At 43.2% G+C, this 26,494-nt stretch overlaps 1 protein-coding gene across 2 annotated transcripts in view; it reads right to left on the bottom strand.

Annotated features, from left to right (window-relative positions):
* The window catches only part of PAK5 (p21 (RAC1) activated kinase 5), a 277,050-nt gene that overhangs the window by 78,568 nt on the left and 171,988 nt on the right, over positions 1 to 26,494 (bottom strand). For both annotated transcript variants that reach the window (XM_066236921.1, XM_066236922.1), the window contains exon 3: positions 20,013 to 20,227. In XM_066236921.1, the coding sequence (XP_066093018.1) occupies positions 20,013 to 20,216 (204 nt within the window). In that variant the 5' untranslated portion in view covers positions 20,217 to 20,227. The remainder of the gene's footprint in view (positions 1 to 20,012; positions 20,228 to 26,494) is intronic.

Raw genomic sequence — 26,494 nt, 5'->3', positions numbered from 1 at the left:
GACACCCTATGGTCAAGGAACAATTTTAACTTAACATTGCATGTGAAGTCATGCATTAGAGAATAAACTGTCACAAGGAAAATATATTAAAAATCACTATCCTAGAGAGGAATGTGGATATAGCTCTTTCAGATTTGGCAGAAATAGGGAATTTTTGCCATAAAAAATAAGCCTGGCAGAAGTGTGTCGGGACATTCAAATTTGGTTCAGTTCTATAGAAATTGTAGCCTCTACTAGTTATCTATGGCTCAGTCACGGACACACACATTCGACTGTGAGGCGGGCACAGTGTTGAGCTTGCTGAATTAGTAGAAGGTTAAAGCCTGACAAAGGTCTTGTGGTGGTGAATAAATTAGAAAACAATTTGAACACTTAGAAGGTGCTTACAGAAAAGTTTTTCCTGCGATGCCCAGGATTGTGTGAAAATATTATAGAAATAAAGCAGAGTGTCTTCTACTTATCTATTGATAGTTCTTTCTTAAGTGTTATGTTTTCTCTTCATATCCATTCCTGTAATTAACGCCACTTGACCCTCAGCAACTCCCAACTGAAACATGGCTTTGCTGCCTAGAAAGGGCCTGGCATCCCATAAGCTGGGTGAGCTCCGACTCCAGCTCTGCCGTGTGCTGGCTGTGTGACCTCCGGCAAGAGTTTTGTGTTCTCCAAATCCTCAACTGGCAATCTGTAAAACAAGGATAACACTTCCTACCCTCACATGGTAAGGCTCCAGTGAGGTCAGGTTACCCCTGGCCCTGCAATCCACAGAGAAAACCAACTTGTGAATCTGTTACCAGCAAATCTGGAAGGAAGGAGGACACATGCTAAATATTCACACTGGTTTGTAGACAACTGAACTTTTCTCTTTCCAAACATGATGCAAAATTCTGGGAAATGTCAACTTTATCACTGGGCACAAGGTACGTGTGGGCCTTTAGCATCTATAGGTAGCGTTTCCTGAAGGTTTAATAACGTTTTGTTACCACTGCCCCACCCCCACGACTTCCACCACCTCTACTGACCTCCACAGCCCTTCCAGCAACACCACCTTAGACTTGCGAACAACTCTTTTATTCTGAAGTTCTTTCTTGTTTGACTTGATCCAGTAACAACTTTACAAGACAGGAAGATATAGTTTAGAGCCCAGGGAATGTGAAGCTAGCACAGGGAAGGGATTTATCCTTAACTGAAGAGCTAGCTACAGATCCGGACCACCGTCTATGACACTACGCCAAGGAGAGCAAACGGCGGGAGGGGCCACAGGACGTCTTCCCTTGCGGAGAGCCAAGCTCACCAGTGGGGTAAGAGACAGTGCAGAGCCCAGGTGTTTGGTGTGAGCTTTTCAAAAGCCGGAGTGTTCGAAAGTTGACTATTTTTAACTGCCTGCATTTGTTTCTGTGCTCTAGAATAATTTCTCTACAGTTGCTAATTTACAAAGTCTTGCCAATTCCTTAGCTTTGTTTTTATTCATTAGCTTGGAAATTTGAAGCATGGCTGATGGGTTATAAATTGTTTCCTGTTTTAGGCTCATTGTTCTTAAAGCCAAGTCAAAACCATGAAGATGAGAAGATTCAGGAGGTAGAAAACCATAGCACTCAAGACCTTAGGTGGGCAGGCTCCCTGCGCTCTCAGACTGCAATATGAGAATCTAAACAGGCCACATAACGATGGGTAGTAACTGCATTAAAAAATCCCACTTTTACATAGAAGAAAGAAACTTCTTACCCTTCTGAAGACGGTAATTTATCAATAAAAAAATGCACTAGCAATTAACATAAATTTCCAACAGTAGAAGGGTTTTTAAATCATGGCATGTCTGTGCTAATGTGGCCTACAAGAACAATGTCGCAGACAGTGTAACAATATGTAGACTCAAGGCTCTCAAACTGTATCCCAAGGGGCCCAGAGGACTACTGTGAACTCACAGGGTGCGGCAGAATAATTTCAATTTTTGAAGGAAGCAGCAAAATCTAACCTCTGTCAGACACCTTATAAATCACCAGCTTAAGGTAGTTGACTGCACTGCACGCTTTTTAATGACTTCATTGAATGCAAAACTGTGTATTTAGTAGTTGCGACAGGAAAAGAAAAAAGCAATTCAAGTCCAGCCCCTGTGGAAAAACAGTATAAGGGGTCATCAAAAAATTAAGAATAGAGTTACCATATTACTCAGCAATCCCTTTTCTGGGTATCTACCCCAAAAACCTGAAAATATTTATTTGCAAAAGATATATGCGCCCCTATGTTCATTGCAGCATAATTCATATATGGAGGCCAAGACATGAAGACAAGCAAAGTGTTCTTCAATAGAAGATTGGATAAAGAAGATATAGAACATATATACTATGGAATACTTCTCAGCCATAAGAAATGATGAAATACTGCCATTTATGACAACATGGAGGGACCTTGAGAATGTTATGCTAAGCACAATAAGTCAGTCAGGAAAAGCAAAGAACCATATGATTTCATTCACATGTGGGATATAAAACTGAGACTCACAGACACACACAGTGGGATGGTGGTCATCAAAGAGAAGGAGGGATGGTAAAGGGTAAAAGGGGCCAAATATATAGCGATGGAAGACGGTTTGACTGTGGGCAGTGGGCACACCATGTACTGTACAGAGATATCATATATATCAGGTGTCCCCAAACTACGGTCCGCGGGTCATATCCGACCCCCTGAGGCCATTTATTCGCCCCCCGCCGCTGCACTTCCAGAAGGGGCACCTCTTTCATTGGTGGTCAGTGAGAGGAGCACTGTATGTGGCGGCTCTCCAATGGTCTGAGGGACAGTGAACTGGTCCCCTGTGTAAAAAGTTTGGGGACCCCTGATATATATCATAGAATACTATGTATCATAAAAAACTACGCTTGAAACTTAAATGATCTTATTAACCAATGTCACCCCAAGAAATTTAATTTTAAAAAAAGCAATTTCTTTGTAAAAATCAATGTGGGACAGAAAACGAAGGTGAGGTATCCAACCTGGTTCTAAGGCTGAAGATGTGCAACGCCCAACAGATGTGCACATTTCAATAGGGTTTTCTTTAAAAGTGACAAAAAACTTTAATCTCAGTTTATGTGTATTATTTGTTAAATTCTTAAATTGTTTGGATTAAACTATTTAATAAATGAAAAGGTTAACTATTCCTTTTTTGCCTAGAGCACGGTGACCAATCGTCCTTCTTTAGGGAGGATAGTCCTTCTTCTGTAAGTTCCATCCTCCCTCGAAAAGTCTCCTCCTACATGTCCTCCTTTTTGATATTGGAAGACTAATCTGTAAATGTCCATATTTGATCAATGCAGAGTTGATCCATTGCGTGTGATGTGACATATTTGTATCTAAATGAGTAATTTTTTCTTACAATTATTAAAAATTAATAGGCATGTAAGAATAATTACAATATAAAATATTACAAATGTTTTTATTATGCATTTATCATATTATAGTGTATTATTGTTGCAATGAAAAAAAAGTTTCTTTTATTTACAATATTGTTTTCTTCAATTTATTTTTGTCCTCTTTTTCATTGTAAAAATGTTGGTCACCTTAGCCTAGAGAGAACTGTGACAATATTAGTGACTGGGTACTGTGACCTAGAAAGTTTGGGAACTACAGCATTAGGTGAAAAAAATAAATAAATAAAAACTGTATAGAAATTGTAATCCATCTCGCCCTTCTGGGTGTGTGCGTGTGTGTGTGTGCATGTGTGTGTGTTTTAATGATGAAAGAAAGTACATAAAAAATTCAACAGTGGGCTCTGGGAATATGATAGCTCTTCCTTCTCCATAAATCCTATATTTTAAGTATTACTCTCATAGGCTGAAATAAAAAAATTAATGGTTATTACAAATAATTTCCCAAAGGAGCGCATTTGCTTCCAGGAATAAAAATATCTGTCGAACATTCCAGAGAGTTTCATTTTGGGAGAAGGTTTTCTTGTACTTTGCTCACTTCTCCAGTTTCCTGCTCCCCAAATTCAGGACCTGGCTTTCGGACGTGGACGTTTTGAAGAACCCTGTTTCTACATGCAGCCCTCCTAGGCACTGTTTATAAAACATCTCCCACCCCTGCAGCCTTCAGGGACTGAACTTGGCTTGGGGTTTCCTGCGGATGGGGCTTCTCAGCCTTACAGCTGGCAGAGCTAGCGAAAAGGAGGAGGCAGGAAGGGTGGCCTGCCAATGCCACAGATGCTGTCGCCGGAATGGCATGTCTTTGGCTCCGGCTTCGTGGAGGAAGGAATGGCCTGCAGCACCCTGAGGTGTGAGAGCTCATTGGAAACCTGCCCTGAGAATACTCCCACTTAAAACAACCCCTGAGTGAAAGAGACCTGGGCTGTCGGCTGGTCTCTGCTGTTCTGAGAGACGCAGCTCTGAGGACCCATAATTTGTATAATGTAGAGAGTTATCTATAAAATGAAGACATCCACCTACGGTCTTTGTCATATTGATTGTGAAAGAAAGCAAGCCTGAAACATTGTTCTCCTCCTCCTAAAAAAAGGGCAATTTTTGTTATACCTTGTACTTTTGGCAACTGGGCTTGTTTCATTTTTAAAAAATGTATTGACTACTCATAGTCTAACTGAATTAGACTGGTTAGTCCCCACACCAGCCCTATGAGGAGTACTATTATACCTACTTCTAACAATGAGAAAACTGAAGCATCTAGACACTGAGTACCTTGCGCCAGGTCCAATATCTGGAACAGGTAGAAGCATGATTTTGGATTGGTCCTGGACAGTCTGGCTCCAGCGGGCTCTTAAGCAAGACACTGTCACTGCCACCTCTTTGTCAAGTTATTTTCTTGCCTTGGGGTAGCCTTTCATTAGTCATGAATATAGAATGCCATTCTTTCTATATCCAACATTACATTTTCCCTAAATTTTCTAAGAAGTGTAGCCATTGCACTCTCCAAGCTTTCACAACCCAGTGTTTATATATCCTATTGTATTATCTATTCTTTTGCTTGTCTTTACAAATCTACCTCCCCCACTAGATTGGGTACTCTGTAGCAATGGGGACAAAATTTTTCTCCCCTAGAGTTTCATTGCCTAAAACATAGTAGGTCCAAAACCTATGTTTGAAGAAGAAATGAACACCGACGCTGCACTGAGAGCAGTCGCCATTGTTGCCGTGCCTGTAGCCCCTACTGGGAGATGCTTGGCCAAACGTGGGGCAGGTGGATTTTCCAGGAGATTAATTCCCGGGAGCGGGCTGCAGCGAGAGAGGGACTGGAGGAGGTGGACAGATGCCCCGGCTTCCTCGCTGAGACGAGTCTGAAGTGTGTTCTATGAAGTCTCTCGCAGCATTGCCAGCAGGACTGGGCACCAGCCGCCCAGAGCAGTTACTGTTCGCTAACACACCCTTTCTGGACTTCCCTTCCTTGAAGGGTATGGTCTCCATACTCCATTCCCTCAAGGCCACCGGAAGTGAGTCCTGCCGACAACCTCCATGAGCTCTGAAGCACAGTCCTCTCAGCGGAGCCCTTGGATGGGAAGGCAGCCCAGCTGACACGTGATCTCAACCTCGGGAGGCTGAGCAGGGACTCCAGCTCCACTGCGCCCAACTCCTGACCTAGGAAAATGCCGAGGCTAGTGATCAATGTGCACCGTTATAATCTGTGGAGTTCATAGTAACTTGTTACAAATTTTTGCCTTGTCTCTAGCTAACAGAATATGGCAAAGGTGAGGGGATGTCACTCCCATGGTTTCTCTATTCCGTGGCATCGGTGCTGGGGTATCTCTGCGTGATTCTGTTATGATAAATACATAAGACTCCAGTAGAGCGGCTCTCGCTCTCTTGCTGGCCTTGAAGAAGTGAGTGACCAGGAGCTCCACAGCCAGGAAGGGAACGCTGCCAACCACCTAGGGGAGCTGGGAAGTGGGGTCTTCCCCAGCCAAGCCTCCAGAGGGCAGTGGAGCCCAGTGAAGGCAATCCTGTGAGACCTTGAGCACAGGGACCCAGCGAAGCCCTGCACAGGCTCCAGACTTACGGACACGGTGAGATCATAAATGTTTGTTCTCTTCTTAAGCCATTAAATTTGTGGTAATTTGTTATGCAGCAATAACAAACGAATACAGAGATTCTCAAAAGCCAGTGGATTGTGTGCCGATAGCAAATGCTGAGCTCAGTGCCACCTTGGGCACAGCTTTTTTTCATTGAAATGTTAACGTTACTGGTCACAGCAGTAGCGTCCAGTCGTTTGGAGAGCGAGGCGCTGTTTGGAAATGATCAAAGCATTGGGAACAGCTTTCTCACTCGTTTACACAGAGTCCACACTATAATGCTTCTGTTCAATATTACAGGATAAAAACTCCAGGATTCGACAATGCCGCCATGAATCCGAGAGTTGATATCTGGGTGTCCCCATTTCTTTTCTTTTTTTTTTTAAATTAAATTTGTTGGGGTGAATTTGGTTAGCAAAGCCATACAGGTTTCAAATGTACAAATTAATAAAACAACATCTGCACACTGCACCGTGCACCTATCGTCCCAGGCAAAGTCTCCTACTGTCCGCATCCTTCCGTCTGCCACCCACACCTGGCCCTCACCCCCGTCCCCCTGGCTACTGGCCCGTTGTCTATGTCTGTGTTCTGCAGACATGCTTTTCGGGTAATCCCTTCCCGTTATATCACCCAGTCCCCTCACCCCGTGTCCTCTGACAACCGTCAGTCTGTTCCATGTGTCCATGCCTCTGTTTCTATTTTATTTTTATTTTTTGTATTTTTCTGAAACTGGAAACAGGGAGGCAGTCAGACAGACTCCCACATGTGCCTGACCGGGATCCACCTGGCACGCCCACCAGGGGGCGATGCTCTGCCCATCCGGGGCGTCGCTCTGTCGCGACCAGAGCCACTCTAGCGCCTGGGGCAGAGGCCAAGGAGCCATCCCCAGCGCCCGGGCCATCTTTGCTCCAATGTAGCCTTGGCTGTGGGAGGGGAAGAGAGAGACAGACGAAGGAGAGGGGGAGGGGTGGAGAAGCAGATGGGCGCTTCTCCTGTGTGCCCTGGCCGTGAATCAAACCCGGGGCTCCCGCATGCCAGGCTGACACTCCACCACTGAGCCAACCGGCCAGGGCCCTCTGTTTCTATTTTGTCCATCCATTTATTGTGTTCATTAGATTCCACATATAAGTGAGACCATATGGTATTTATCTTTCTCCCACAGAGTGCCCCAATTTCTATAAGATGCTAAATGAGAGATAAAATTAAATCTTTCAAGTTCCAAGCATGTGTGAAAGTCACAGAGAGCCACACATACTTTTTCTTTTGATTTAGGAGGATAATTTTCAGTTAGGTCACCCCTGCCAGGAGAGAAGCGCTGGGGCAAACAAGGTGTTTCTGACAATATCATCTCCCTTTATACAGAATTTTCCAGTTATCAAAGCACAACCAGCCCCATTTGATGAGATCCGCTGACAGGAGTTCAGAGCAGGCCACTCGATGGGAAACCAACATAAGTCCGAAGAGAAGCTTGTGATCTGAGGGTCTGCTGTTTGACCTCAAAGAGGATCAGCTCAAGGAGCAGCCTGGCCATCCTGCAGAAGGAGTGAGCGGCATGCTTTTGTGACCACTTATTCATTCGCTTCTTGGTGCACACTTTCATTGAAATATCCTGCTTAATTCACTTGAGAAGACTACGTGGATTGCATGCATAATGAAAGCCACCGCAGAGGGCTCTGAGTACTCTCCGACTAGAAAATCAAGTCACATGGCAGTAGTGATAAGAAATTGTCTGGAGGGCCTAACTTGTGGTGGTGCAGTGAATAAAATGCTGACTTGGAACGGTGAGGTCGCTGGTTCGAAACCCTGGGCTTGCCCTGTCAAGGCACATACAAAAAGCAACTAGGCCCTGGCCGGTTGGCTCACCGGTAGAGTGTCGGCCTGGCGTGCAGGAGTCCCGGGTTCAATTCCCGGCCAGGGCACACAGGAGAAGTGCCCATCTGCTTCTCCACCCCTCCCCCTCTCCTTCCTCTCTGTCTCTCTCTTCCCCTCCCGCAGCCAAGGCTCCATTGGAGCAAAGATGGCCCGGGCGCTGGGGATGGCTCCTTGGCCTCTGCCTTAGTCACTAGAATGGCTCTGGATGCAACAGAGCGACGCCCCAGAGGGGCAGAACATCGCCCCCTGGTGGGCATGCCGGGTGGATCCCTGTTGGGCGCATGCGGGAGTCTGTCTGACTGCCTCCCTGTTTCCAGCTTTGGAAAAATGAAAAAAAAAAAAAAAAAAAGCAACTAGGAGTTGATGCTTCCTACTCCTACCCCCTTCTCTCTCTCTATCCTTTCTCTAAAATCAATAAATAAAATCTAAGGAAAGATGGGAGGGAGGGAGGGAGGGAGGGAGGGAGGGAGGGAGGGAGGGAGGAAGGAAGGAAGGAAGGAAGGAAGGAAGGAAGGAAGGAAGGAAGGAAGGAAGGAAAGAAGGAAGGAAGGAAGGAAATTGTAGAGAAGTAGGCATTTAAATGATATTGTGCTAGTGAGTGCTAGTTCTGGGCTGACTCAGGGCTTCCTAAATGCTTGAATCAGAAGCATTCCTATACACAGAAATCATATGGGACATCTGACATTAACTTGCCCCGTGACTTTGGGAATATTCACTTACCTACCTGGATCAGTGCTGTCATCTGTCAGATGAAGGGCAGGACGAGGTAAGAAGGAAGTGATTTTTTTTTTTTTACATAGCAGCATTTACACACGCAACACTCATGTCCAAACACACCCTTATCATCAGGAGGCAGGCTGGTGTGCTGGTTACAAGCCTGGATTTCTGAGTCAGAGCTTAGGATCTGAATTCTAAGCCCCTTCCAGTTATTAGTTGTGGGACTTTCAGCAATTTCTTTAACCTTGTTAAGTCTTGCTTTTCATAACAGGTGCACCTCAGAGACATTGTGGGTTTGGGTCTAGACTACTGCAACAAAGCAAGTATCACAATAAAGTCAACTGTAAGCTTTTTGCTGCTGGAGGGTCTTGCCTTGCTTCTGGAGGGTCAGTTTATAAAAACACAATGTATTTGAAACACAATTCAGCAAAGCTCAAAATGAGGTATGTTTGTACCTAAGACAAAGTAAATACCACTCATTTGAAAGGAAGTGAGTGCTAGGTGAGATAGTGTATTAGTCAGTTATCCAATGATGCCGCATAACAAACCACCCCACACTCAGTGTCATAAAATGGACCTGGGGCTCGGGCAACTGCTTCAAGCTGTGGGGATGCAGCTAGGCGAGGGTGGTTCTGCTCACTCTCCTGGAATCACTGAACCATCCAAGTCATGCTCTTATGGGGATGGTAAGAGCACTATGAGAAAACTTAGCTGTGCATGTCAAGCCTTTGCTCATATCACCTCATTGACCAAAATCAAGTTATGGGCAAGGTGAGGAGGTGAGGAAGAACTTAGCCCTCCTAAGGCAAGAGAAAAGAGGAACTGAGTTAAATTAAATAATCCAGCCCACCAGATGGTATAGGCAAGGAACCTATGCAACTATGCCTGAACAGATCAATCACCAACATCCTGATTATTATTCTTGTTTTTTTTGCCAAACTCCTATGGGCCAATCAATCTTTTTTATGCTATGTGAAGCAAACTAGAATATTTTTCTGCTCAAAAGTACCACCCCTCTACTCACCTGTCTGCTACTGCAAAATGAGGTTCTTTCCTTGGAATTATTATTTTTTCCCCATGGCCCTGCTGTTAAAAACAAAAACTTTGAGGGAGGGCACACAAAGTAATCATTAACCCTTTTGGGAAGAAAGCCACAGAAGGAGAAAAGAAAGGGTGTGGGGCAACCAAATGCAGCTGGCTCTCTGATATTAGGTCAGGGTTCAAATTAAAAATTGGGTGACTTTTTTTTTGGGGGGGGGAGAGAGAGAAAGAAATGGAAAGACAGGAAGGGAGAGAGATGATCAGCATCAGTTCTTTGTTACAGCACCATAGTTGTTCATTGATTGCTTTCTCATATGTGCCTTGACATGGGGGCTCCAGCTGGGCCAGTGACCTCTTGCTCAAGCCAGTGACCTCGAGCTCAAGACAATGACCTTGGGCTTCAAGCCAGTGACCTTCAGGCTCAAGCCAGTGACCATGGGGTCATGTCTATGATCCCATGCTTAAGCCAGTGACCCTGTGTTCAAGCTGTGAGCCTGTGTTCAAGCCAGATGAGCCCATGCTCCAGCTGGCCACCTCGGGGTTTCGAACCTGGGTCCTCAGCATACCAGGCTGATGTTCTATCCACTGTGCCACCACCTGGTCAGGCAGAAATTGGGTGACTTTAAACAAATCAGCCAGTTGTGTGGAGTCAAGTTTCCTTTATCTAAATAACTGGGTTAAAACTGGGTTAAATGGTTATTATGAGAATGTCACAATATAATAAATATTAAAGACTGTGTACTCTGTAAAACACTATCCAATGCCTGGTAACAATACTATGGATTTTGGCCAAGGGATATTTTGGATTTGGTGAGGGATATTTCCACAAAATCTGCAGATTACTATAGATTTGATGCCTGCTTTGCCTCACACTAGTGTCTGCTCTGGGAATGGAAATGGGATAAAACAGTCAAAGTGAGCTGGTCACATAACCCTCACCTGTATTCTGTCACTGGGTGGGATCTGCTGTATCTCTCCACCCTCAACCTCAGAGTTAAAGCAGGAGACCATAGTCACTACTGAAATGCTGGGCAAGGCATACTAAACTGTGTGAGAAGGCCTTCAGAAGTAGATCCTACCAACAAAGTAGTCATAAATTACTTTACAATATAACCTGTTACTGACAATTGCTTTAAAATGGTACATTCTATGTTTACCTTGGTCTGGAGGGTGACTGAAGATACTAAATTCTTAGAGATGGACTGAGAGCATTCATTCATGGGGTCTTAGCGGTCCAACTTTAATTGGGAATCTAGGCTCCACCTCCCAAATACCAGGATCGTGGACTATGAAAGCCTAGTTATTTTCTACTTGTTCCAGTGAGTCACAGGTGTGAGATCCACTCATGTGTATTACAGAAGCGTCACACTGGGTGCCAAGATGAGCCAGTCACCTGGCCCAGTGAAGGCGTGCAGTTAATACCCTGCCCTCCTCAAAACGGAAGAAGGGGTGAGGACCCGCAGTGATGGTTTTCCTGTGATTAGTCCCTCTCCCACAAAAATATCACTGTTTGTTTTTCTGGATTAAATACTAGGTCACTGGAGCTTAAGGCTGCTCAGTCTTTGAAAGGAAATGTTAAACTAGCTTAAGTGAAACACTACCATAAATAAAGATGGTACTTGTAAATGGTTAATGTAAATTTTCCTTTTTTGATTTTTTACTTTCAGAGGTGTCTGTGTATTAAAGAAATAGAAAAATAAAGAGAAGAGAGAGGGGGTAGGAAGGGAGGAAGGAAGAATGGAAGGATGGGAGAGAGAGGGAAAGGGAGAAAGGGAGAGGAGAGAGAGAAGGAGATAGGGAATTGGAGAGGAGAGAGAGAAGGAGATAGGGAATTGGAGAGGAGAGAGAGAAGGAGATAGGGAATTAGAGAGGAGAGAGAGAAGGAGATAGGGAATTAGAGAGGAGAGAGAGAAGGAGATAGGGAATTGGAGAGGAGAGAGAGAAGGAGATAGGGAATTGGAGGGGAGAGAGAGAAGGAGATAGGGAATTGGAGGGGAGAGAGAGAAGGAGATAGGGAATTGGAGAGGAGAGAGAGAAAGAGATAGGGAATTGGAGGGGAGAGAGAGAAGGAGATAGGGAATTGGAGAGGAGAGAGAGAAGGAGATAGGGAATTGGAGGGGAGAGAGAGAATGAGATGGGAATTGGAGGGGAGAGAGAGAAGGAGATAGGGAATTGGAGAGGAGAGAGAGAAGGAGATAGGGAATTGGAGAGGAGAGAGAGAAGGAGATAGGGAATTGGAGAGGAGAGAGAGAAGGAGATAGGGAATTGGAGAGGAGAGAGAGAAGGAGATAGGGAATTGGAGGGGAGGCATCAACACATCGAATATTAACGTCATTGATACAATGAACAACTGCTCTTCAGAAGTCTCCAGACATGGCTGGACATAGAAATGAAGATATCTAATAAACCTTGCTTTGGTTTTGGCTTTGTCCACTTTTTTGGAACAAAACGGACCTTGCCTAAGTCTTCTGAATGTCGGCAAGTGCGAGAATTTGCCGCCGCTGTGAGGCTTTCCTTCCTGTGTCTGGGGTGCTGGGGAGGCTGGAAGGCATCTGGAAAACGGAGGGAGGAATTCCGGACAGGCACGGAGAGAACCCAGGTCTGCTTCCGTTCCTGGTTTTGCACGTGTGAAAACACGCATCAAGAGAGAAGCTGAACCTGCACACCGAGTGAGAGCTGCAGTCCCAGTCAGTGTTTCAGACACCGCCTTGTGTCTGTCACTTGGGGTTTTGGACAAGAGGTGTTAAAATACAGGAAATTCTTCCCAACTGGTTTCATTTTATAATTACCTTTTCCTTTTTAAAACATGAACAATCTTCCAACACACTGTTTCCTCTGTATGGTTTGTGTTTTTCTTAAATAGCTTTTGACAATTGTATCATTGGAAGGTCTCCTTGCCTCTCAACTACTCGGACCCGTTTAACTGGTATGTCCCTAGAACCTGCCAGATTGCATATTAAATCTACATGGTTGGCACACTTTAAATTGGATCTGACTTTTAAATAAATCAATTCACTTGGTAATAGATGACCTGAGGCCTATGTCCTTCATACACGTGGGTTTATTCAACAGCAGACTCCTGACTCTTGCACACACCAGCTCCCACCCCATCCAGTCCCTCTCATCATCGGACCACATCTCTCCCCCTCTCCCCATCCCACCCTGCTCCAGCCTCAAAGGCTCTCTGTTTGTCCTTTCAACTCCCCATGTTAGCTTCTGTCCCAGGACCTTTACACTAATTCTTCCTTCTGCCTGTGAATTTCTCCCCCTCTTGGGGCTTCTCCTGGCTCCCTGGTCACCATTACTGAAGATCTTTCTTCGAGGACTCTAGCTTTCCCATACCCTCAGTTACCTTATATTATGATGTTTTATTTTTTATTTTTCACATTTACTGCTATCATAGCAATAAACAAAGATATAGATCTCAGAATTGACTCTGAGTTAACAAACAAGTATTGGCAACCCTGGGCACACAGGAGAAAATAAACTCGGATAACTAGCAGCAACAGTAAAAACGCCACCATCATTTTCAACAATGACAACAACATAACATTGGGTCCTATCTATTGAGCACGTACCAGCTTGTTTGAGATAGTTTGTTTTAGGTCTAAAAAGACTATGATAACCTTAGCATGGTTTAAAAATAAGTACTGCAGTGTAACTTGAGAAATAATATTATATATAGCAAAATAATAAAAAAATTAATCAAAACCATACTATCAATATTACTATAAGAGGTTAAATATTAGTATAACAACGCATTTCATAAGCATTATGATATTTTATGTCTTTACCACTTTTGTTTCTTTGCGTGCCTTTACTCTTTTTTAAGGTGTATACTATGGTTGAAGCAGCCGAGAAACGTTGACATAGTCATCCTACAATTTTCTTGAAATAGTTGGGAGATTTTGACTAATATTTAAATGTATACTATACATAATTTGATCGATAGCATTACTTTAATAGTTAGTAGATACTGGTATTTTCTGAAAAACTGCTGAACAGATCTGCAGTTTTATCACATTATTACACTAAAGTACAAGTGGTAGACTGAGGACGTATTCTCTGTGCACCAAAGCTCCTTGGACAATTACGATCTGCCTATAGAAAAACGGCAAAATGAATCAATTCATTAAACCAGTACCCTCATTTCACAGGTCAGAAACTTCAGTTCAGAGAAGTGTACAGTTGACTTATCTAAAGCCGCACAATTTATGAATCGGCAGAGAGTGGACTTAGATACCAGTGAGCTGACTCCTGGGGCCTCCTCTTTCTATTCCTAAGGACGTGGCTGGGTGAACATCATGGCACTGAATTCCAGGTGGTAAGAAAGACACCTCTATGCTCAACCTTACATGCTAGTAGGAATAGATCTAAAAGAAGAGGAAGGTAAAACCATATGAACTTACATGGCTAAAAAAAACTGTGGGAGATCCATGAGCTTTAGAGGGACCCAGTGGAAAACATCAGGTGAAAACCGAAAGACAGAAGCCACGGGGCCCAGCTGGGGGTCAGCGTGAGGCTTCCATGTTACAAACCACAGTACAGGCAAGGGAGCCAGGAATGTCACAATGGGGCAGCTCTCGGCTCTCAGAATTGCTAAGAATTTCATTCTGCTAAGACCCTGACAACCATCTGATACACAGTTTGAATTCCTTGATAACTTTCAGAAGGTAGATATGAAAACTAAAAGAAACAGTCCCTCTAGACTTCCTTCTGACCAACAAAGCAGAGCACATCGGTGAGGCAAAGATAAGGAGGGACCAGGGGAGAAACTGTTATCTTGTGTCAAAGGGAGATAATGCCAGAATGTGTCAGATAGTCGCCCTGTATTTTAGGAAAGCAAATTCCAAAAAAATATTCAAGAAAAAAGTGAGTCCATGGAAATAAGATTGAGAAGGATGACATGGCTCTAAAAACTTAAATCCTGAATGCAAAATTGTGAGTCAACGCAAGAGAGAAAGAGTAGAGAATGACAGAGTAATCAGAAGGATTCACTCTTTAATGAGCTTTGCACATAAACTAAGATACGAAAGATGGCACAAGCCTTCCAGAATGGGGTGGCCAGACCGAGAACAGACCTCTCCTGATTTCACTTGTTTTTGTGAGTAGAGTGGTTTTTAATGCATTGATCAGGGATAAGATAACCCCAGCTTTGGAAGAGTATAAAGCACGAGAGACCACGAGGATGAAACGAACCCAGTCAGATCGGTTTTGCTCTGGTATTCTCTGTGAATTGTCAAACCCAAAAGGACAAAAAGAATATTTGTTAGGAAGGATTCAAAGGTGAAATTAGAAAATAGGATAGTAAGATGTAGGCATTTTAAATGACTTCAAAACTCTTAGTTTAAAGAAAATACATTTTTATGACAATAAAAGAAATGAAATATTATGTTCAATAGTCGTTGAGATTGTTGTAGAAATTAGATTACCATCCAACAGGAGAAGATAAAAGTCTCTATTTTTAGAAAACAAACAAACAAATAACCCCCCCCCAAAAAAAAACACCCAAAAACCCATGGCTATAATTTGATAAGCAAGTTGTAGAAGCCACAGAGAATCTAATATCATGTAAGCCGTAAGACAGTGGTTTTCAAACTTTTTGGTTTGGAAGGTTTTCAAGAACATAATGACTGAGGACCCCAGAGTACTTTGGTTTATAGCATATCTATCAATATTTATTACATTTGAAATTAAAACTGAAAAATGTTTAAAACATAAGAACACAGAGCACATGATCCATTAGACATCAGACTATTGACGTCAATAAAAGTCATGTCGCTTCAGAAAAACTCTGCTGTGAACTTGGGAGAGAAAGGAGCAAATTATTATGGAAAGAGGTTTAACCTTCCAGACTGCCCGAATGGTGACTGAGGGACCCCTAGGGGCTCCAGACTACATTTTTAGAACAGCTGCAAGAAAACTTGTCACGATGTGGCCAATGAGCTATATAAATAGAGATGGTCATGACAATATTAACTGTAACAGCAAATACTAGGCAATATCCTTTAATACAGAAATGGATAAACCGTAAAAAACTAATTTTTTAATAAACTCGTTTTCAACACATCAATATGAATTTATCTCAAAATAGTGTTAAGTAAAAAAACACGTTAGAATATATGATATGTAGTATGACATCATTTAATAAAATTTAAATATGCAAAATAGCATTATTTAGTATTATTTCTATAGTTCTACCTGAAAATGAAAACAAAATCAGAAGCAAGTATTAAGATATGTTATTTGTTTACTTTAGGTGGAAGCTTGTTTTAAAAAAAGTCTTTTAAAGATTATCTTCTCTATTTTTTTTATAATATTTTTCAAATGATGTCCAGACTGTCACAAAGGTGATCATTACGTTCTAGTTTTAGTCCCACCTAGAACGTAGAACAGTGGTTTTAAAAGTATGGCCCTGGCCCCTGGCCTGTTGGCTCAGAAGTAGAGTGTTGGTCTGGCATATAGATGTCCTGGGTTCAATTCCCAGTCAGGGCACACAGGAGAAGAGACCATCTGCTTCTCCATCCTTCCCCCTCTCTCTTCTCTCTCTATCTTTCTCTTCACCTCTTGCAGCCATGGCTCAGTTGGAGCAAGTTGGCCCAGGGCACTAAGGATGGCTCCATGGCCTCACCTCAGTTGTTAAAATAGCTCAGTTGCCAAGCAATGGAACAACAGACCCAGATGGGCAGAGCATCTCCCCGTATGGGGCTTTCTGGATGGATCCCAGTCGGGGCGTATGTGGGAGTCCATCTCTCTGCCTCCCTACTTCTCACTTAAGAAAAATTAAAAAAAAATTATCAGCAGCAGCCTCTGAGAGTTTGTTAAACATACAGACCCTTAGACCCACTCTAGACCTTCTGAATTAGAATCTCTAGGGCAGGCCCCCTTCAACCCCAGGAGATTTCGAGGAAAGCCTGAGTTTGAGAACCACTAGGCAAGAACAAACGTGACCCTTCAGCCTCCCCTTACACATCTACGTCAGCGGGACCCTTGGTAATATTCCTTATGATGCTCTTGTGGATGAAATGACAATAGATAAAAAAAGACACTTTCTCAAAGATATTTGCTAAATGTTTTAGATGGCTCCTACCTCCATCGTTGGATGTTCAGGTTATCTCAGTTTACCTACATGCCAAAGGCTTGGGTAAATGAATGTTAGCTTTCAATACAAGTTCGAGTCAACTTGTGACTTCTGGTTAAATTTCTGAAATTTTGGAAATCTTGGCCAGTGTAAATTTGCATTAGTGATACATTATCTGAACAAAGCCCTTCATAATCACCCTTTATCAAGATTCTCAAAATGTGGTCCCTGGACCAGAGGCATCAGTATTACCTGGAAATTTATTAGAAATGTACATTCTTGGGCCCCATCTGAGTCCTACTGAGAGATGGGCCCAGCAATCTTGTTTTATCAAACCCTCCAGGGGATTCTGAGGGACTGGATTTTGAGAAAAACGGATGTAAATAGATTTGCATAGAAGGGTATGTCCTGGTAAGCATGACATGCACTTTAAGTTCTGAACAGGAATGGGTGAAAACTCTAATCAATACAGAAGAGAGTTGGTTGCAATGGCAGATTTCCAATCAGGACCAGCCTGTCTGAAGCTCACTGACAAAAACTGAAAATCTGGAGTTTGGTTACAACATAAGGCATTGTGCTCTTCTTCCACTTACGGCTTTTTATGTCAAGATCCTTTGTTTTACTTTCTCTAGTTCTCTTTATAGGACAACTGGACCAAATTACAATGGTTGCCTCTACCTAACTTAAATCACTTTGCCACAATGGCTTTAAATCTGCACAACTCTACGTATTCGCTCCTTTCTGTCAATTAATTCATAGCTTTTTATTTCAAGGAATGTTCTGGCTTCTGAGACATATTCTGTACCGTTTATAGTATCTAATTCTCAAGTGACTTGGAAGATTTCTCCAGAGAAGGCATTTCCAAACAGTGGGATCATGCAACCCAAATGGTATACTTTGGCCCCTTAAATGTTTTCCTTCCCTTTTTCTAAGGGGCTGGTAGAGTCAGCAGGATTCTCTGGAGCCACCAATGTTGTCCACTCGTAGGATTTGAAGAGAGGAAGGATCAATCTAAAGTAGTTGAGTGAGAGTATGAGGTAGAGTTAAAAGCATTTGATTAACTCCGCTCTTTCTGGGGAAATTTAACATAGTTGACTATGGTTTGTCATTTCTTGTCTGGTTTTCTTTTCTTCACACAGGTAAAACTGTGCCTAGGGCCTCATTTGCAGAAATGCAGGGCTGGATCTATACTTAGGATGTGTTTTCCAGCCATCCCTCAGCTGGCACGTAAGCATCTATATTAAATATTTTTGTTTTGTACAGACTGGATGTTCACTCATTTGGTATGAGGGCTAGAAAGTGATAAAGTGAGTCGGAGCATCGTGGGGCTCAGGCACTCAGCACTTGGAAAACCTTGCTCCAACTCTCAGAGGGGCTTTTAAGTTCTGTCATAGAGGATAATAAGCCAGCTCATCCAGGAGATGGGAAAAAATGAGCTAGAAGGTCCTCTTAAATCCTACACCCACTGAGCATGGTCGATTATCACTTTGATGGGAGCTTCCTCCTTCACTGATGGCCAAGACCTGCTATGACCTGGGCAAGTGAAAAACCCAGGTACTCTGTCCTTACTCAATCATAAACATGCTCTCTAAAAGACAGCACACATCCTGGGCCTTCAGCTAGAATGTTTCACTATGACTCTAGAATGTCCTAGAGTATCCTTCTAGAACATTCTTCATCAAGTCATTATACTCAAGGGTAAGAAAATAAGGCCTCATTTCATTTGGGGATTTTCCTTTCACCTTGATGACCAACAGCAGGGGACTTCTCTGGGTATACTGAACATTTCATCTTCTAGTGTTTATAAAAACTTGGGATATGAGAAAAATAATGAAACCAAAAGGAAATTCTTTTCAACCCCCACTGCTTTTTATTGATGCAATCCACCCTAACATCTGGTCATTGATTAAGAATTAGCCTTCTCTTGAGAAAAAAAAAAGTTTGATAGTAAGATATTGCCTAATATTAACCATTAGAGTTGGTAAATGGGTCAGTTTCTATTAAATATCAATCAACACTTGTTTCAAATGAAAGATTTATCTTCTCAAATATCCATCTTTTGCATATTTTACATTCTAGTTGGGCTGAAAAGTTTTAAAATCCTATCAGAAAATCAAATTCACAAGATACAGGATTAGAAGACTCTGCAGTGATCTTGGGCAGAATACACTCACGTGTTCAATACCAGAAGAGAATGACCAAGACAGCGCAAGAATGATGGCATTGCAATTCTAACTTAGTCCTCTCGGGTAATAGCTTATGTAAGCATTTCCCGTACTTTATTAGCTATGGTCCTTCTTTGCAACTCTTAAAAAAATGTATCCACTTTTGTTTTGCTATCATTTAAATATGACGTAGTCGACATTTATGTTAACATAGAATAAGGTATTCATGTAGCTCAGATGTCTACTAATATAAAGAGATATAGAACAGAGTCTGATCCATCGGATAACATAACGATAAACTTCAAGAATGTTTAACTGCCATAGAAATTACTTGATGGTTATGAAAATCTTATTCAGATGGAAACTGCAATGGCTGGATACTCTTTGTAGAATATTAATGCATCTAGAATTTATTGGGTCTGAGTTCTGCTTTAATGTAATTATTTTCATGAACACTTTTTGCCAAAAATGTACTAGCCATTTCTTTAAGATAATTATAGCTTACTCCAGAACTCAAATGATGCCTTTTTATTTGAAATAGCTGTTTCTTAGACTATAAAGGCAAATTGAAATGTATATATGTATGCATATTTATATAAATTTACATGAATATATATATAAAGCTTATACATGTATGCATGTATACTTCTGCATGTATATATGCATATATGGTATATAAAATCATGTATTATGAAATAGGTTACTACTAAATTTTATACAAAAGTTTAAACATTCTGAGGGCAAATGCAAAACAACAAAAGATTTCTAATATACTGCTTAATTAAAAGTTATTGGCAATATTTATCAGAAAGAGTAGATAATAACACTCTTCAGTATCAAGATTAGTAAATATCATTTAAGTGAAATAAACATTTCCTATTTGTGAGTGCATTTTAAATGTCTGATTTTAAAAAGATATCGCAGCTAAAAGCTAAGTTTCCTTTGCATGTGCTGCAATTTACATAAATGGTGAGCGTTATAATCATTGAAGAACAATTGTGGCTAATCTGTGTATATTTCAAAACAAATACACAGCTTAGGCACTTCATAGTTTGTCTGTAAAGATTATACACTTCATCAAATTAGAGCACATGTCTTAAGTCAACTCAAAGACAAACCCGCACCGTACCTTCATGGGAGCCAGCTGGATGGGTGTGATGCAGGAAGGGTCCACCATGGGCTTCGGCCTGTTGGCTGTGTCTGCTAACAGACTGTGCCACTGTTGGGGCAGGCCAGTAAATTTCTGCTCTTGGGGATCAAACCCAGTATGAACCCGGTGTTCAAAGTTGGACGGACCAGATATTTCAATCTTTTTCTTTTTCTTTCCAAACATGATGCAAAACCCTGGAAAATGCAAACAGAAAAGAAGCAACTGTTTGTATGTGGCCAGCAGAATACACAGGAAAATGATTCAGTCATTCATAGCTGGATCTTTTCAGTAATACCTCTACATGCCAGCTACAAAAGCTGAAGGTTAGATGTTCAGGGTGTGTAGTAAATTTTACATAAATGTTTTTGATTCTTTCCTTGCACTCGCCATGTGGAGTATGGCTCTCTGTCCACTGATTTGGGACTTGGCCATATGACCTGCTTTGACCAACAGACTGTGGATGGAAGAGACAGCGTGCCAGTTCAGGGTGGAGGTCTGGTCCGCGGCCTCATGTGTTTCACCTCCCTCTGTGCTCCGGCCACTTGGCATGAAGATCTCTCTGGTGGACGCTGCTCCTTCCGTGTAGGCTCTGGGAGGAGAGCTGCAGGGAGCACACACAAATCCCACCTCCAGAAGGAATCCAAGCTCAGCCAAGCCAGAGCTGAGCCAGAGTCGACTCACGAAGAAGAAATAAATGTAATTAAAGCCCCTGCTATTTTTTGAGGGGAGGGAGGGAGAGAGGAAGAGGGAGAAGGGAGAGAGAGGCATCCACTCATTCCACTTCAGTTGTGGCACTGATTACTTTTTCTTTCTTTTCTTTTTTTTTACAGAGACAGGGAGAAAATCAGAGAGGGATAGACACAGACAGACAAGAACGGAGAGATGAGAAGCATCAATCATTAGTTTTTCCTTGTGTGTTGCGACACCTTAGTTGTTCATTGATTGCTTTCTCACATGTGCCTTGACCGCGGGCCTTCAGCAGACCGAGTAACCCCTTGCTCGAGCCAGCGACCTTGGGCTCAAGCTGGTGAACTTTGCTCAAACCCAATGAGCCCGCGCTCAAGCTGGCAAACACGGGGGTCTTGAACCTGGGTCCTCCGCATCCCAGTCCAACGCTCTATCCACTGTGCCACCACCCGGTCAGGCACTGATTACTTTTTACATGAGCCCTGACCTGCACTTGAACCGATGACCTTGGGATTGAGCCGGCGATCCTGGGCACTTGCAATCTAAAACATTTGTGTGGGAAAATAGAATATGTGCACAGAGTCTGTCCTCTGTATCCCCGGGTTTCACAACCATGGATTCAACCAACCGTGGATCAAGAGTTGTTGTTGTTTTTTTTTAAGTGATGTGTGTCTGACATGTACTATGTAGCTAGGCCTATGGCTGCCTCTGCACTATGATTGCATTTGTACTAAACACATACAGACTTTTCATTATTCCCTCAGAAGAGAGAATAACAGCTATGTGCACAGCATTTACACTGTGTTAGGCATTGTAAGTAACCCAGAGATGATAAAGCATATGGGAAGATGAGTGTAGGTTACATGCACATCCTATGCCAGTTTCTCCAGGGGACTTGAGCATCTGAGGACTCTTTTCTTTGTGATGGTTCCTGGAACCAGTCCCCCATGGATACTGAGGGACAAGTAACTGTACATGAAAAATGGAGTCAAGAAGTATATTCATCACATAAAATTATTATTAGGGTTAAATATCTGTAAACGACTTTGAAAAGCACCTAGCACAAAGTAGGTACTACAGGTATTAAATAGACCTCTGGACAAATATAAGAAAATTGACTGGCGTTGCCTGCAGGGAGCTAGGGAGGAGGGGGATGGGCAGGGAGAAAGACCCACTTTTCACTGTGCATTATATTTAGAACTTTTTACAATATATTTTACCCGTTTGAATACATGTAGTTCACCTAGTTAGAACATATCCTGTGACCCAGATACTTCTAGAAAATGTGTAAAATAGACACTGTGAGCTTTATGATACAGAAAACAGGTAAGGTAACCTGGGTTTGAGTCCCAAGTAGACCAGCTATTCCTTGTGATCTTGAGTGATCCTTCTCTGAATTATTGTGAGCAGGACAATCAGGAACATTTGCGGGATCCTGACCACACTGTTATGGGCATCTTACAAGGCGATGTTTTGGCTTCCATGTTGCTTTGCTGGGGAAGCTTTACCTTAGTCCTCATACTTGAACAGATACATTACACACTCCTCCAGCTCTGTGTACAGAGTCTTCAGAGAGTATCCACTTGCTGTACGTTCATTACTGGTGACAGTGGGCAGGCACAGCGTCTGTTTTTCCTACTAGAATGTAAGACCCACAAGAGAGGGGACACTGCCTTCTTCTTTCTCACTAATTGCCAGTTTCTGGCATATAATAAGGCTTACAATATACTTGCTGATGGACTAAAATCACCAGGAATCTATTCATTCAGTGAGTAGCACTTGGGGTCACAACTCCATATATGTTAACGTCTTCCCTTGCTCTTTCCCTCCTTCCTTCTCTCTCTTCTCTCCATCCGGCATTAAAACTTCTGTTTCTTCTTTGTACACAGAACCCCTGCTTGGCGAGCGGGGTCTTCCTGTTGCTTTCCAGTTTTCTCAAGCTCCCATTATATCCTCTCCTTGGATGTCTAGTCTGTTCAGGTTGTTGTAATAAAGCATCAGAGGGTGGGTGGCTTATAAACAACAGAAAGCTATTCCTTACAGTTTTGGAGGCTAGAAGTCCATGATCAAGGCGCTAGCAGATTGAGTGTGTGGTGAAGATCTGCTTTCTAGATGGCTGTAACCTCACAGGGTAGAGGGGACAAGGTGATCTCTCAGGCCACTTTAATAAGGGCCCAGATCCCATTCATAAGGGCTCTATCCTCATGAGCTAGTCACCTCCCAAAGGTCCCACCACCAAACACCATCACTTTGAGAGTTAGGACTTCAACACAGGAATTCTGGAGGGTCATATTCAGTTCACAGCACTGGCTCCCTCAAATAAATGATCAGATCCTTCCCAGCCTTAACTCCCCGACTCCATCGAAGTCCTTTTCCCCAGCCTTCCTGGTGTTTATTTCAGACTCATTTAGGAAAACTCATATAAGGGGCTAATGAGGAACAAATGAAATATGATTAAGAGCTCAAAATGTCTTGATGTTGCTTCTCCTGGAAACGTAACTACATATATATTTTTTAATTCTTTAAGTATAGGGTTACCAGGAGGTTAAGAGGTATTGGTCAACTGATTTTACCCGTTCGAGTGCACCTAAGCCAAAGTGGGAAGAAGTGAAGGAACCCTGCTGTGGTAGACTGCCTCAGGACTGCCCCTGTAATTCCACGGCTCCGTGTCCACGCCCTCGGGTGGGTGTCTCCCTCCTACATCGACTCAGGACCTGAATATGTAATCTGCTGTAGCCCACGGGACAAGCGAAACCATGACACAGTGTGCAAAGCACTTGCACATTGGTTCTTGCCCTCTCACTGTTCATGGAACCTACAGCCAGCATGGGAATCAGGCTACCCTGCCGGAGGATGACAGACCACAGCCCTGTCCCCCGTAAGGACAGCCACCAACTGGCTCTGCAAGCAGGGCCACCTAGCTGGCCAGCTGCTGACCACTAGGTGAACCCAGGCAAACCAGCATAAGACCCATGTAGACAAGCTTGACTTGAAGTGCTGACCTGCAGAATCAGAACACAGATAAATGTCTGATGTTTAATGCCATTATATTTTGGAGTAAATGGTTGCATGGGACAAAGCTGATTGGCACAGGAATGCAGAGGCCTGAAGATTATCCTGTACTTTGCATCTTCAAATGCTCACTTCTCTCTTTCTGTCTTTGCTGCTTAAAAGTCTCAAGTAACAGTGTCCAATCTGGGGACTGTATTAGCTGCTCTACAATTGTGTTAACTCAGAGAAGCTACTGTCTGGAGTTGGGGGAGGGCCCGGAATGTTTTCAGTGGCCAGGAAATTACGCCATATAAGTAAGTGACTCTCTGTACCCTCTCTCGGTGTTATTTAGTGAAAATAAAAATACACTGGAAAATATAATTTGATTATGTGTTGGCTGAGTCCACTTGACATTTTAATAAACTTCATGACCATTTTTTAAAAACAATCATTTAGCGAGATCATTTGAGAAGCATTCTTTTGCACGTATTCATACCTGAACAAGCACTGAAAATGCTAGGCCAAATATTTTTAGCATGTCTTATTATTCTCTTCCTGACTGAATTTCCCAGTGGTACCTATGCCATTCAAGGGATAGTACAAAATAAAAAAATATTAATGAATGGATAACTTTTTGTTTTTGTTTTTCTTTTTTGTGTGACACAGAGACAGAGAGAGGGACAGATAGGGACAGACAGACAGGAAGGTAGAAAGACGAGAAGAGTCAATTCTTCATTGCAGCACCTCAGTTGTTCATTGATTGCTTTCTCATATGTGCCTTGACTGGGCGGCTACAGCAGATTGAATGAGCCCTTGCTCAAGCCAGCAACCTTGGGCTCAAGCTGGTGAGCTTTTTGCTCAAACCAGATGAGCCCACGCTCAAGCTGGCAACCTCAGGGCCTCAAACCTGGGTCCTCCACGTCCCGTTCCGACTCTCTATCCACTGCGCCACCACCTGGTCAGGTATACCTTCTTGTTTTTCAATAAGACAGGTTGGGGGGGGGGCAGGGCTGAATTATGTTGCATCCTGTGATTCTATACAACTGCAACCTATATGGTAATAAATACAGTTCTGTGGTCTAATCAGTATGAGTTAAAGAGTTATAGAAGAAGCCACTGAAATAAAAAAACTTCCAAATCCTAAAGCCACGTTTCTGTCAAACTCACACTCGACTAAACGCAGAGGGAGAATCTCCGTGGTGTATAGTGACAGCCCATGAGTGATGGCCATTCTCTGACAGCAGTGAGGAATCCCACACTCAGAGCAAAGACAGAGACAAAGTCTGGGTGCTTCTTAGCACCGTGGAGCCGTGGGACACATAGTGGGGAAGTGAAGATCTGCTTGGGAGATGGTCTCTTCTCTCTGATGTGTCCACACTCAGTCTGTACCTGGCCTGATGCTAAATGTTTGGTGAGTATGATCTCACAATTCACAATAACCCTATCTTAGGGGTTCTCAAGACCACCCCGAGGTTTGATTAGGTAGGGAACTCATAGGACTCAGCATATACTCAGATTCATGGCTGTGAGTTATCACAGTGAAAGGACACAAAATAAAATCAGCAATGGGGAAAAAGCACATGGAACAGAGTCTGGAGGGAACCAGGCACAAGACTCCAGGGTTCCTCTCCCAGTGCACTCACACGGGACATGATTAATGCCCCCAGTGCTGACCGTGACAACACATGTGAAATGATGTCTCCCAGGGAGGGAAGTACTTTTGAGGTGCAGTGCCTGAGGATTTCACTGGGTGCCGGTCACACAGGCACCCTCTGCCTGGTCTGAGCCAAAATGCCAGACTCCAGATGAAAGCAAGGTTTTAGCATAAGTCATACTGTTTTCACAATGAGCCATTCTTATCAGGGAATGATGGGAACCCTCCTAAAACCCAGGTTCCCAGGGGCCAGCCAATGGCCAACCTAGCAAAAAGGCTTTCCTGAGATAGGCAGTCCCCAGGCTTGCTATGTTAACTCTTTCCTGCACGAGAAGGGTTATTATCATACCTCCATTCTACAGAAGCTCAGAGCCCAGGTGAGAAACTGGCAAAGCCACAGACTCAGAACCTCAAAGCACATGCTTTTCATCACCGGGTGAGGCACTGCTGCCCTGCATTTGCCTTCTCTACTGGACACGCCGCTGCCCTTCTTAGGAAACCCCATTCCCCGGGAAATACAGGTTGGTGGATATGGTGAGCTATAGTGAGAGGTAACCAGGGGATTTTGGAGGTTTCTTGGGTCCTCTCATGTCTCCCCAGAAATTCTGACCCTTTCTTGGGGACGGAAGAGAACTCTGTCACTGAGCAGGTAAGGCTGGAGGACTTGAGAGTACTGGAAGCCAGGACAACCCCTAACACAGAACAGAAGTCCCTTGGAGTCCAGCATCCATGTAAACCAAGAGCAGGGACTACTCCTCCTGCTCCTGCATTCCAGCCGCTCTTCCAGAACCATTTAGGAATGTAGATAGAAAAAGGCCTCACAGCAAACTTGACAAGCTCAGGGGAGGCCTGCATAGTGGGCCTTACAAACCCAGAGACCTACAGTAGCCACACAGAATGGTCTGAAATGAAAACTTCCTAACTGAAAGTGAGTCCGGGGTAGACATATCCCAGGTGGGCATCTTCCTTGACAAAGGTCAATCTCTATCTTAACTGAGCTGGTCTATTGTCTTTTTGCTTCCACAGTAACACATCTTTGGGATGTCAGAGTCACCCCCTTTCTCTAGAGTCCTCAGGGCACAGTTTCCCACCAGAACATGGACCCCTCATTGTCATCTTGTTCTCCACC

Source organism: Saccopteryx bilineata, chromosome 6, assembly GCF_036850765.1.
Source record: "Saccopteryx bilineata isolate mSacBil1 chromosome 6, mSacBil1_pri_phased_curated, whole genome shotgun sequence".
NCBI lineage: Eukaryota > Metazoa > Chordata > Mammalia > Chiroptera > Emballonuridae > Saccopteryx > Saccopteryx bilineata.
The sequence above is the reverse complement of the archived record's forward strand: the minus strand, read 5'-3'. Positions and strand labels throughout refer to the sequence as shown.